This window comes from Pristiophorus japonicus, chromosome 21 (assembly GCF_044704955.1).
Source record: "Pristiophorus japonicus isolate sPriJap1 chromosome 21, sPriJap1.hap1, whole genome shotgun sequence".
NCBI classification, from domain to species: Eukaryota; Metazoa; Chordata; class Chondrichthyes; family Pristiophoridae; genus Pristiophorus; species Pristiophorus japonicus.
In genome coordinates this window covers 70,464,434-70,477,232 of record NC_091997.1, presented here as the reverse complement: position 1 = coordinate 70,477,232, position 12,799 = coordinate 70,464,434, and the positions used below count along the sequence as shown (strand labels likewise).

Sequence of the window (12,799 nt, the reverse complement as noted above, 5' to 3'; positions counted from 1 at the left end):
CGAGTGACCCTTTCCCCGGGTTCTGAGTTGGATCCAAGACTCACAAACAGAGGAAGTGTCTTCATCCTTCTAAAAATGTAAGAGACACTGGGCGAAAAATTGAACGGGAGGCCCTACCGGGGCGCTAAGTGCTTACCACCAGAGCGCCGCGCTGTCAGCGCCTCCTGAGGACTTGATTGGAGGTCTACGGCGGCGCTGACAGTTAGCACTGTGCTCTCTAGCGCCACCCACTGGGTGACGTCAACGCCCCGTGGTGGGGAATGTCAATGGGTTCGCCTGCCTTCGCGGCGGGCGATAATCGCGCCAGAGAACGCAGATGTCCCGGGGGGATACTGAAACGGATTTTCCAGTGAGTGATGAGAAAGTGAGTTTTTTTTCATTTCCATCCACTGTATTTAGCTTTGTTTAACTTTGTCCGATGTTTAAAACTGCTCAAATCACCTCCCTCGCAATTATTTTTACTCTTTCGGGCAGTCCGGCTGACCTCTCCTTTAGGCGCTAGGTTGCTGGTTTCCTCGTGCCACAACTTCATTAGCGCTCTCACACCAGCGCCCCGCGATGCAACTGTAGCGCCCGAAGAGGAGCGCGGAACGTTTCCGTTAGTGCCCCTCCCCCCTTCTGATGCGTTAAAAATCAATATCCCGGTTAGAGGCGGTAAACATCGCCCGGCGCTAAAGTTAGCGATCAGGCGGTGTCACCGCCTCAAACCAGGCGATAACGAATTTACCCTCCACTCTCGCCAACTCTTTTGCACAATTTGAAAAAACTTGTTAAAACATGAAAATTGTTCGAGAAGCTGGTCCAATGCGATAACGTTTGTTAAAAATAATTCAATAATACAAATTCTAATCCTGGAAGACCCTTTCGACATGAATGTTTTCAGAAATCGGGTTTGTCAAAGTTATGAAGATCGAATATTAGAAGGGCTCAGTTAATCTTTTTCAGAAGCCAAACCTTCAGACTGCAGCTGATATCGAGGAGCTTATTTTCGGGATGGCATCTCAAATCGCCGAGAAAGAAGACAACATTATTGTGGAGGATCTCCGAGGTAAACCGTTCTGTTTATGGAGGCGCTGGTTTTATAAAGTGGGCCAATGGGGGTTCAGTAATGCTCTGTTCCATACAGTAAGACTGCAGTTATACCAACGGCGAGAGATCGGTAACCCTGGAGTGGGAAGCAAAGATACAAAACGTCTGAGTAATATTTCTGGCTGCACCTAGCTGTGTGAACCAGTAAATACACCTGACCCTGAATGCTTGACAGACGCACAGCTCTCTGCACCCTTCCCCCACCATTGCCATGACTATTGCGTAACGTCGGGGCAAGTCGATGTCATGTAGTTGCTTCCGGAGATGAGGGGGGTTGACTTATGAAGATAGGTTGAGTAGGTTGGGCCTATACTCATTGGAGTTCAGCAGAATGAGAGGTGATCTATTGGAACATATAAGATAATGAGGGGGCTCGACAAGGTGGATTGTCATTGAAAGTTGGCATGCAGGTACAGCAGGTGGTGAAGAAGGCAAATGGCATGTTGGCCTTCATAGCTAGGGGATTTGAGTATAGGAGCAGGGAGGTCTCACTGCAATTGTACAGGGTGTTGGTGAGGCCTCACCTGGAATATTGTGTACAGTTTTGGTCTCCTAATCTGAGGAAGGACGTTCTTGCTATTGAGGGAGTGTAGCGAAGGTTCACCAGACTGATTCCAGGTATGGCAGGACTGACATATGAGGAGAGACTGGATCGACTGGGCCTTTGTACACTGGAGTTTAGAAGGATGAGAGGGGATCTCATACAAACGTATAAGATTCTGACGGGACGGGACAGGTTAGATGCGGGAAGAATGTTCCTGATGTTGGGGAAGTCCAGAACCAGGGGACATAGTCTTAGGATAAGGGGTAGGCCGTTTAGGACCGAGATGAGGAGGAACTTCTTCACTCAGAGTTGTTAACCGAGGAATTCCCTGCCACAGAGAGTTGTTGATGCCAGTTCATTGGATATATTCAAGAGGGAGTTAGATGTGGCCCTTACGGCTAAAGGGATCAAGGGGTATGGAGAGAAAGCGGGAAAGGGGTACTGAGGGAATGATCAGCCATGATTTTATTGAATGGTGGTGCAGGCTCGAAGGGCCGAATGGCCTACTCCTGCACCTATTTTCTATGTTTCTATGATGCAGAGAGGATATTACCACTCAGAGGGGAAACTAAAACTAGGCGACATAGTCTCAGAATAAGGGGCGGCCCCATTTAAAACTGAGATGCGGACAAATTTCTTCTCTCAGAAGGTTGTAAATCTGTGGAATTCTCTATCACAGAGAGCTGTGGTGACTGGGTCTGAATATATTTAAGGTGGTGATGGACAGATTTTTGAGCGATAAGGGAGTGAAGGGTTATGGGGAGTGGCAGGGAAGTGGAACTGAGTCCATGATCTGATCAGCCATGATCATATTAAATGGCGGAGCAGGCTCGAGGGGTCAAATGGCCGACTCCTGCTCCTATTTCTTATGTTTGTGGGTTCTTTGCTTAAGAATTCATAGCAACACATTGCTATTAAGAACTAGTTGGTTTATTAAAAAAGGTTTAACAATCACACTGCACATTACCAGTTCATCCACTAGGCTCACAACTGCATGCCTCATCGTGGATGACCTAGACCCAACTATCTGGGGTTTTATTGGAATAGTGGGAGCTTTACTACCCATCCAACCCACACCGCACATGATCAGGAATGCCTGATGCTGATCCCGAGAGCCCGAGATGGGAAGCTGAATCCTCAAACACACACTCAAAAGTACTCATTTACAGGAACATTGGCGCTTCTTTCATGTGGTTTGTTGACCAATTTTGCTCCTACATTTAGACTACATGTACGGGCCGTTGAAGTTCTCCCGATCTGACCTGATGGCTCTCACCATCCACCAAGGCCGCGATATTGGTCTTCCAACATTTAACACTGCAAGACGGGCCTTTCAACTTCCAGCGATTAGCGAGTGGAATGAAATTAACCCCAAACTCTGGAATGAGAGTCCGGAGGTCAGTTACTCTTGTATTAATATCCTCAAACTAATTGTGGGCTTTTAAGAGCTTTTGGTCATCTGTCCTAATATCTCCTTATGTGGTTCAGAGTCAAATAATTGTTGGATAACGCTCCTGTGAAGCGTCTTCGGGTGTTTTACTATGTTTAAGTCACTATATAAATGCACATTGCTGATGTTGAAGTTGTACCAAAAAATCTATTCCAATTTTGGGGCTGAATTTTCGGCTGTTAAGATTTCGGGGTGTAAATGGCGGTGGGGCAGTCCTGATACTGCTTGGAAAACGTTCGGGTCTCTGTCAGTAAAGTTGGGCAGCTGGGCCCTGATTGTGGGGAGATCTCACGGCTAAAGGGATCAGGGGGTATGGAGAGAAAGCAGGAAAGGGGTACTGAAGTTGCATGATCAGCCATGATCATATTGAATGGCGGTGCAGGCTCGAAGGGCCGAATGGCCTACTCTTGCACCTATTGTCTATGTTTCTAAGTTGCACACCGCTTTTAGGAAGCTAGGCCGGCTGAGCATATGCAGATCCTAAAAAGAAACACCAAAAACACTCCCCAAAAATACTTCGCGGCACCACAACATAAATTGCAAAAAAAAATTTTTTAAAAAAGCAATCCCACTTACCCGAGGTCACCATTACTTCCCTCACTGCGGCCACTTACAGCTCGGAATGCCCGCCTTCACAGGCGTTCCCACCAGGGGGCGCTACAGGCCGCTACAGGTTGGGCGGGAGGCAAAAATCGAGCCGGTGTCGCAACCAGGGGGCGTTGCACACCGGCTCATCTCTCCGCGCCCCACCGAAACCGGCACCGAAAACCCCGGCGGGGCGCTGGGAGCTGGCTACCCGCTCGGAAAAGCTCACCCCGCCATTGCCGCCGCTCCGGGGAGAAAACAGAGGCGGACCACACCGGAAAATCCAGCCTCAAATGATCATTGTTCTTCGAATGAAAAAGATTCCTCCTACTCACCTGTCTTCAGGTTTTTCTTGGACCGGTTTAATATAATCTCAAAAAACAAGCTGGTATTCTGAGTGTCGGTCAGTATTGGAGGGACTCGGTGTTCTTGCTATTCTGGCCTCTTGTGTATCCCCGATTTCCTTCCCCCCCTCCACTGGCGGCCGTGCTTTCTGTTGCCTCAGCCATAAGCTTTGAAATTCCCTCCAGAGACCTCTCCAGCTCTCTCTCCTCCTTCAAGACGCTCCTTAAAACCTACCTCTCTGACCAAGCTTTTGGTCACCTGCCCTAACATCTCCTTATGTGGCTCGGTGTCAAATTTTGCTGCTGTGAAGCGCTTTGGGACATTTTACTACGCTAAAGGCGCTATATAAATGCAAGTTGTTGTGTAGAGGGCTCACATAAACATTCAGATGAGAATGGTTTCGGAAATAATTAAGTAAAGGGAATTTGTGCCCAGCGATATTTTCATTGGCAAAGGGTTTATTACCTAACTTACTGAAATTAAGTTAAGCAACACCTTAATTTCCAAATTCTCATCCTCGTTTACAAATCCCTCCATGGCCCCTCCCTATCTCTGTAATCTCCTCCAGCCCCACAACCCCCCCGAGATGTCTGCACTCCTCTAATTCTGCCCTCTTAAGCATCCCTGATGATAATCACTAAATATATTCAAAAAGGAGTTAGATATAGTCCTTACTACTAGGGCGATCAAGGGGTATGGCGAGAAAGCAGGAATGGGGTACTGAGGTTGTATGTTCAGCCATGAACTCATTGAATGGCGGTGCAGGCTCGAAGGGCCGAATGACCTACTCCTGCACCTATTTTCTATATTTCTAACCATTGGTGGCCGTGTCTTCTGTTGCCGAGGCCCCAAGCTCTGGAACTCCCTCCCTAAACCTCTCCGCCTCTCTATCTCTCTTTCCTCCTTCAAGACGCTCCTTAAAACCTGCCTCTTTGACCAAGCTTTTCTGCTGTAATTTCTTCTGATGTGACTCGGTATCAAATTTATTTGTTTGGTCTTATAACAGTGCTGTGAGGCCTCTTGGGACGTTTCACTATGTTAAAGGCGCGATATAAATTCAAGTTGTTGTTGTAATACTTAATTGCTGACGATTTGAATGACTTCACTTATCATTGCATCACAGCTCTTCGAGAAGCTGAAAGAGAAACACGGAGGCGACATATCCAAACTGGAGTTGTGGCCTGGAGGTCTCTTGGAGAGCAATGGAGCACCAGGGGAGCTCTTCACCGAAATCATGATTGAGCAGTTCCAACGGATACGGGATGGTGACAGATACTGGTTTGAAAACCATCAGAATGGGTATGAGTTCTCTGTCGGACTTTCTTTCCAATTCTGCCCTCTTGAGCACCCCTGATTATAATCGCACCACCATCGGTGGCCGTGCCTTCAGCTGCCTGGGCCCCAAGCTCCTCCCTAAACCTCTCCGCCTCTCTTTCCTCCTTCAAGACGCTCCTTAAAACCGACCTCCGTGACCAAGCTCCTGCCCTGGTTTCTCCTTTTCTGGCTCAGTGTCAAATTAATTTTTTTTGTCTCCTGTGAAGCGTCTTGGAACGTCTCACTACGTTAAAGGCGCTATATAAATACAAGTTGTTGTTGTAAATACGAGCATCTCATTTGCTACCTGTGGAGCACTGTGCATAAGCAGAGACTTTACACTGTAGTATTGTTCAGCGTTTATGCAGGTGAAAAGAAAGAAGTTCAGAAGGACCAAAGTCTGTTTCTCTGTATGCTGGTCAAGAGCAGGACCAAGATTTCTGCTCTCAAAGCTGCAGGGCACACCATGAATGCTTTCTGAAGCAGGCTCTTGAAGGAAAGACAAACAAAGTGTGAGGGTTAGATAGACATCGCTGCACGGCGACCATTCAAAGCACATTAAAGACCAGCTGAAGTGCCTTAAAATGCCTTTTGGCAACTTGACAGGCATTGTAAAGGGCTACTTGAGGGGAACGAGGACCTGGAACGGTCCAGTTTTACAAATGAAGGTAATGACGTGTATCTTTAACTGTCTGCGACAAGTCCATTGACCGCAGTTAATTCTTGAGGTTGAAGAAAGGTTGAGCAGGTTGGGCCTGTACTCATTGGAGTTTAGGAGAATGAGAGGTGATCCTATTGAAACATATAAGATACTGAGGGGATTTGACAGGGTAGATGCAGAGAGGATGTTTCCCCTCGTGGGGGAATCTAGAACTAGCGGGCATAGTTTAAGAATAAGGGGTCGCCCATTTAGAACTGATTTGAGGAAGAATTTCTTCTCTCAGAGGGTTGTAAATCTGTGGAATTCTCTGCCCCAGAGAGCTATGGAGGCTGGGTCATTGAATGTATTTAAGGTGGAGATAGACAGATTTTTAAGCGATAAGGGAATAAAGGGTTATGGGGTGTGGGCAGGGAAGTGGATCAGCCATGATCTTATTGAATGGCGGAGCAGGCTCGAGGTGCCAAATGGCCTAATCCTGCTCCTCGCTCACTCAACACCAGCAGTAATGAATTAACTGCTCATTCATCACACTGCTGTTTGCAACGCAACTCAATGACTGCGGCATTTGCCTGATCTCAGCCCTCGAAACACATCCCTCTTCCACTTATGTCAACCAGAGGCTCAGTGGGTAGCACCCTCGCCTCTGAGTCAGAAGGTTGTGGGTTCAAGTCCCACTCCAGAGACTTCAGCACACAAATCCAGGCTGACACTCCCAGTGCAGCGCTGAGGGAGTGTCGCACTTTTGGAGGTCCGTCTTTCAGATGAGATGATAAACCGAGGCCCTGTCTGCTCTCTCAGGTGGACATAAAAGATCGCTTGGCACTATTTCAAAAGAAAGCAGGGGAGTTATCCTGTGTTCTGTGCACAAAGTGACTCCTGAATTTTCTGCATTGCAAGAGTGACCGCACTACAAAAAGTATTCATCGTAAAGTGCTTTGAGGTCGTGAAAGATGCTATATAAATGCAAGTCTTTCTTTCTTTTACATAACAACAACTACTTTTATTTGTATAGCGCCTTTAATGTAGTAAAATGTCCCAAGGTGTTTCACAACAATGTTATAAGACAAAACAGATAAATTTGAAACCGAGCCACGTAAGAAGAAATTAAGGCAGATGACCAAACACTTACCATCAGTAACGGCACATGAAAGTGTTTCATTTTGTGTGAAGGGCTTTGAGACGTTCCCATGAGACGTGGGGGTGGTGGGGAGGAGGGTGGTGGTAGCAGTGAAATTGATCGTAGGCGGTAACTTAATGCTAGCGCCTGTCCATCGTGACAAGTCAATGGGGAACGAGAGTGGGCCAAGGGTGTAAAACGGTCTGCCCATTCGCACTCGCCCAGGACGCTTTTCACCCCCTGTGCTGAGGTGCTGGATTAGTTCGCTTGGCAGTGGGCGTGGGTCCACTTTGAGTTTTGGTTCCAAATCGGAAACGATTTCAATTCGTCTTGCCGTGGGATCTTTCCAGGTTGGTGAAGAAACGGTGACGGTAATTTCACCGGCAATCTTTGTTTGTGTTTGGTTTAGATTATTCACAGCTGAGGAGATCAAAAAAATCCAAAAGATGACATTTTTTGATGTTCTGGAGTTGGCCTTAAACACGACTGAAGATGAAGTTCAGAAAGATGTGTTCGTCTGGAATACCGGTGAGCTAGTTTGATAAATTGGAAGAAATTGGGACAGAAAGTGGTGAGGGGCTAATTTAAGTACTCTGGTGAAGCACCTTGGGTGGTGTTATGCATGCACCTGTGAGTAAGCTCAAAGGTTTTTTGGGCTGTTGACAAGCCAGCGCCTCATAACTTGAGCCTCCTCGGGGAAATCCCCTCCGTGCCTTTCAGTTCTGCATGGAGAGGTTTCCTGTACGGGCTGCTCCTGCACACTCTCCACCTTGCCATCCTCGTCTGCCGTCCGGACACGCCATGGCGCACCATCTTGCCGTCCGGAGGAGGCGGGGGTTCCCCAATGGAGTGCTCGCTACGCGGGAGTCCTCCCTCTATTTATTGGGGACTTGGCCTGGAGGGTGTTGCACGGAGCAGTCCCGTGTAGTCGGTTTTTAAGTCGGTTCACGGAATCCCAGGCCACCTGCAATTTCTGCGGTCTGGAAGAGTGGGTGTTCCATATTTATGTTGAATGTGTGAGGTTGCAGCCACTGTTCCAATATTTAAAGGGGCTGCTCCTCAAATTCTGGTTGCACTTCAGTCCCACACTCCCGATCTTTGGGCACCCTGTGCGGAGGGGAGCGGGCAGGTCAGAGAATCTCTTCGTAGGACTGCTCCTGGGCCTGGCCAAGGTGGCCATTGACCGGTCCAGGCCACGGGCGGTCGTTCAGCCCGACTGTCTGCCTCTCTTCCACGGTTACATCCGAGCCAGGGTGTCCCTGGAGATGGAGCACGCGGTGTCCACCGGTATGCTCACGGCCTTCCGCGAGAGGTGGGCACCGGAGAGACTGGAGTGCGTCATCACCCCCAGCAAGCAAAGTTTAATTTGAGTTAACTTTCCGGTCAAAGTTTAATTCGTTCAATTTGTCGGTGTTGGTGCCCCTTTAATAAGGGGGCACTTGAATTATAGTTCCACCTAAAATAGTGTAGTGCCGTTGAATTGTGACTGGCTTAGCTAGTTTTGGGTGGGTTTTTTTTCAGGTTTTTTTCTCCCCCCAAGGCCTCTCTCAGGCTGCTCCGAGGCCGGCTGTTTAGCTGGGGATTTTCCCTGGCTCAGCCGGCCTCGTGCCTTATGCAACACCTCCCTTAGTGCCCCGCTCCAAACTCCGAGCCCAGCTGATGAATTTTGCGGTGGCAGACCCAAAGCATTTACCGCTCCGCCCGGGACACCGCGGAGCGACTGAATTTCCAACCCCCATTATCTTTAGAAAAATCATCTTTCTCCATAATTCTAATTCTGTTTGTTTATTGTCTATCCGACAGGGGACCCTTGTCCGCAGCCTAAACAGTTGACCGTGAATGACCTGGAGCCTTGCACTCCTGCGACCAGTTTGGACTATTTTGAGGGAAGTGGTGCACCCTTCGGGATTATCGTCGTGATACTCTGCTGCTTACCCCTAGGTTGGTGACAATCCCTCTGATCCACAGCAAACATGTTCTGCTGTTCTTAGATTCTGTACAGAAAGAATAATCCTAACGCCCTTAAAGAGCACCCAGATGGCAAGTTTGACCTTTAATTCAGTTGTCGTCGTGTCGTGGCGGTGGGGCAGGGCTCGGAACCCAGAAGTTGAGGGTTTAAGTCCCACCGGGGCAAGTTGTGAAATTGATGATTTATTTTTGTGGGAGCCCAAAAAGAAGTGAAGACCCACAATTTTTTCACTAATATCACCCTCACACGGAACTCCAATCGCACACTCTGTGGCTGTCTATTAAAACAATCTGGAGTGGGAACATTGCTCCCTGTAAACTGCACGACAGCACAAGCCGGGACCGACATATCCGGGACGGGAAATTTCGCACATGTGCGAAACTTTCAATTGGCCGCGCAGCCCGTTAAAGGGACCATGCACCCAAATTTAAAATTAAGGCCGGCGGGGCGGGGGGGAACATTGGGAGCCCTTCAATTATTAACAAATAGCCACGGTTTTCTGTTCTCGTACATAAAGAAAGATTTGCATTTATATAGCACCTTTCATGACCACCGGACATCTCAAAGCGCTTTACAGCCAATTAAGTACTTTTGGAGTGTAGTCACTGTTGTAATGTGGGAAACGAGGCAGCCAATTTTCACACAGCAAGCTCCCACAAACAGTAATGTGATAAATGACCGGATAAACTGTTTTTGTTATGATGATTGAGGGATAAATATCGGCCCCAGGACACCAGGAAGAACTCCCCTGCTCTTCTTCGAAATAGTGCCATTTGATATTTTACGTCCACCTGAGAGAGCAGACGGGGCCTCGGTTTAAAGTCTCATCTGAAAGACAGCACCTCCGACAGTGCAGCGCTCCCTCAGCACTGCACTGGGAGTGTCAGCCTAGATTTATGCGCTTAAGTCCCTGGAGTGGGACTTGAACCCATCTCATCATCATCGTAGGCAGTCCCTCGAAATCGAGGAAGACTTGCTTCCACTCTAAATGTGAGTTCTCAGGTGACTGAACAGTCCAATATGGGAATTACAGTCTCTGTCACAGGTGGGACAGACAGTGGTTGAAGGAAAGGTTGGGTGGGACTGGTTTGCCGCACGCTCCCTCCACTGCCTGCGCTTGATTTCTGCATGCTCTCGGTGACGAGACTTGAGGTGCTCAGCGCCCTCCCAGATGCACTTCCTCCACTTAGGGCGGTCTTGGGCCAGGAACTCCTAGGTACCGGTGGAGATGTTGCACTTTATCAAGGAGGCTTTGAGGGTGTCCTTGAAACATTTCCTCTGCCTCCTGGGGCTCGCTTGCCGTGTAGGAGATTTGAGTAGAGCGTTTGCTTTGGGAACCCACAACCTTCTGACTCAGAGGAAAAATTCTATCCACTGAGCCGCAGCTGACACATGCGTGACCAGTACGACCAAAGACAAGTGTGGAATGGTGCATTTTGGAAGGACGAATGAGGAGAGACAATATAAACTAAATGGCACACTATTAAATGGGGTGCAGGAACAGAGGGACCTGGGGATGAATCTGCACAAATCTTTCAAGGTGGCATTAGAAGTTGAGAAAACTGTTAAAAAGGCATAGGGGAGCCTTGGCTTCATTAATAGAGGAATAGAGTACAAAAGTAAGGAAGTTATGCCAAATCACTGGTTAGGCCTAAGATGGAATATTGTGCCATTTTTCAGATAGAAACATAGAAATTTACAGCGCAGAAGGAGGCCATTTTGGCCCATTCGTGTCCGCGCCGGCCGACAAAGAGCCACACGGCCCTCGGTCAGCAGCCCTAAAGGTTACATATAAACCTATGAACAATGAACAATGGAGGAAAGGGAAAGAGCACCCAGCCCAACCAGTCCGCCCCGCATAGATGAGACGTTAAATCGAGGCCCCGTCTGCTCTCTCAGCTGGACATAAAAAGATCCCATGGCACTGTTTTGAAGAAGAGCAGGGGGGATTCTCTCCGGTGTCCTGGCCAATATTTATTCCTCAACCAACCTCACGAAAAAATATTATCTGGTCATTTTCACATTTCTGTTTGTGGGAGCTTGCTGTGCACTTTTCCTACATTACAACAGCAATGACATTTCAGAAAGTACCTCATTGGCTGTAAAGCTCTTTGGGACGTCCCGTGGTCCTGAAAGGCACTATATAAATGCAAGTCTTTTCTGTCGTCAAGTTTGTCCACATTACAATCAGTGACTTCACTACAAAAGGAATTCATTGGGTGTAAGACAAGATTTCTAGAGGACACATAAGGAACTATATAAATGCAAGGTCTTTCTCAATAAGGAGAGGAATTTTCCCAGATACGATGGGCCGAGATGGCCTCGTTCTGCATTGTAAATGTCTATGTTTCTAATAAATTACATATTTAACGATCCTTCACTCTGCATCCATGCTGAGTAGAAAATAATTCTGGGTCAGGCTTTATTTATGAAAGAATTTACTGATTTATAAAGGGATTATTTTATTTCCCCAGTGTGTCTGATCCCGGCGTATGCTGTAGCATTTTACCGTAAAACTCAGTTTAAGAAACTACAAAGGAGAAGCCGACACGAGTCTGTAATACGGAAGACTGAGTTTGGATCAGGAATCAAAGGTAATGCAACACTCGCTTGTGTCTATCTTCTGTTCTAAGGACAAAAAATCTGCTTCGATTTCTGAACACCTCGAATAAGGGAGCTGTGTCCTTTTATTCCCATGATTATCTTGGTTAAGCAATGTCTCGATTTCAAAATCCTCCTCCTTGTTTTCAGATCCCTCCATGGCCCTCACCCCTCCCTATCTCTCTAATCTCCTCCAGCCCCACAACCCCCCCCCCCCCCCCGAGATGTCTGCTCTCCTCTAATTCTGCCCTCCTGAGCATCCCTGATTATAATCGCTCAACCATCGGTGGCCGTGCCTTCTGTTGCCTGGGCCCCAAGCTCTGGAACTTCCTATCTGAACCTCTCCGCCTCTCTTTCCTCCTTCAAGAAGGTCCTTAAAACCGACCTCTTTGACCGAGCTTTTGTTCATCTGCCGTAATTCCTTCTTGAGTGGCTCGGTGTCAAATTTATTTGTTTTGTCTCACAACACTGACTGCTGTGAAGCACCTTGGGACGTTTTACAACATTAAAGGCGCTAGATAAATGCAAGTTGCTGTTGTTATTGGTCTCCTTGCCAAATTAAAGTTACGCAGAACCAGTTGCGGCTCAGCCAGTCCTCTGACCTCTCTGACCTTATTTGAAAGTGGAACTTTTCGTGAGTAGACGATGGCGATAACTTTTAAATCTCTGGGAGGAGAATAAGGTGAAGAGCGCCTTGAAATAGTTGCAAAGATTCCCGTTGGTGCATTGTACCCATTTATTACATCATCAATTCCGTTACACCTCCTGCACAAACCTTTTGGGAAAGGAGATAAGGGAGCGAATCGTAGCGGAACTGAGTATTGCAACGGTAATTGGGTCTTTAGATTCAAACAGAGAATTAGGAAGTTTGAGCCTGTCGAACAGCGTGTGCGTTAGCCCCTCGTCGTGGCTGCTGAGGGGGTGGGAAGGAAACGCCATTGTGTTCTGAGCGAGTGGGACAGTTGGTTCCAATGGGGAGCCGCATTTGATTGGTAGCACCTTTGCCTCCGAGTCAGGAGGTTGTGGGTTCTCTTGTGTATCTGTAAAGCATGCACTCCCATGTTCCACCACGAGGGAGCCCATCCCCTGAAGTCCCAAGGGATCCCAGCATCCCATGGGAGCAC

At 47.8% G+C, this 12,799-nt stretch overlaps 2 protein-coding genes across 9 annotated transcripts in view; one reads left to right on the top strand and one right to left on the bottom strand.

Annotated features, from left to right (window-relative positions):
• LOC139234097 (sorbitol dehydrogenase-like) overlaps positions 1 to 12,799 on the bottom strand; it is a 230,749-nt gene that overhangs the window by 10,271 nt on the left and 207,679 nt on the right. For 3 of the 8 annotated variants that reach the window (XR_011588270.1, XR_011588275.1, XM_070865028.1), the window contains one exon: positions 520 to 1,165. The exons of 2 other annotated variants lie outside the window; for them this stretch is intronic. Coding sequence is in view for 1 of the 6 variants with exons in the window: in XM_070865028.1 (XP_070721129.1) it covers positions 1,138 to 1,165 (28 nt within the window). In the remaining 5 variants the exon portion in view is untranslated. Of the gene's footprint in view, positions 1 to 519; positions 1,166 to 5,634; positions 5,817 to 12,799 lie in introns of those variants that run through there. 3 more of the 8 variants (XR_011588274.1, XR_011588273.1, XR_011588272.1) reach the window with 3 other exon arrangements.
• Positions 1 to 12,799, top strand: part of duox (dual oxidase) — a 78,704-nt gene that overhangs the window by 19,722 nt on the left and 46,183 nt on the right. The window contains exons 11-16 of the mRNA XM_070865023.1: positions 946 to 1,048; positions 2,858 to 3,030; positions 5,137 to 5,312; positions 7,515 to 7,633; positions 8,909 to 9,046; positions 11,549 to 11,668. Of these exons, the coding sequence (XP_070721124.1) occupies positions 946 to 1,048; positions 2,858 to 3,030; positions 5,137 to 5,312; positions 7,515 to 7,633; positions 8,909 to 9,046; positions 11,549 to 11,668 (829 nt within the window). The remainder of the gene's footprint in view (positions 1 to 945; positions 1,049 to 2,857; positions 3,031 to 5,136; positions 5,313 to 7,514; positions 7,634 to 8,908; positions 9,047 to 11,548; positions 11,669 to 12,799) is intronic.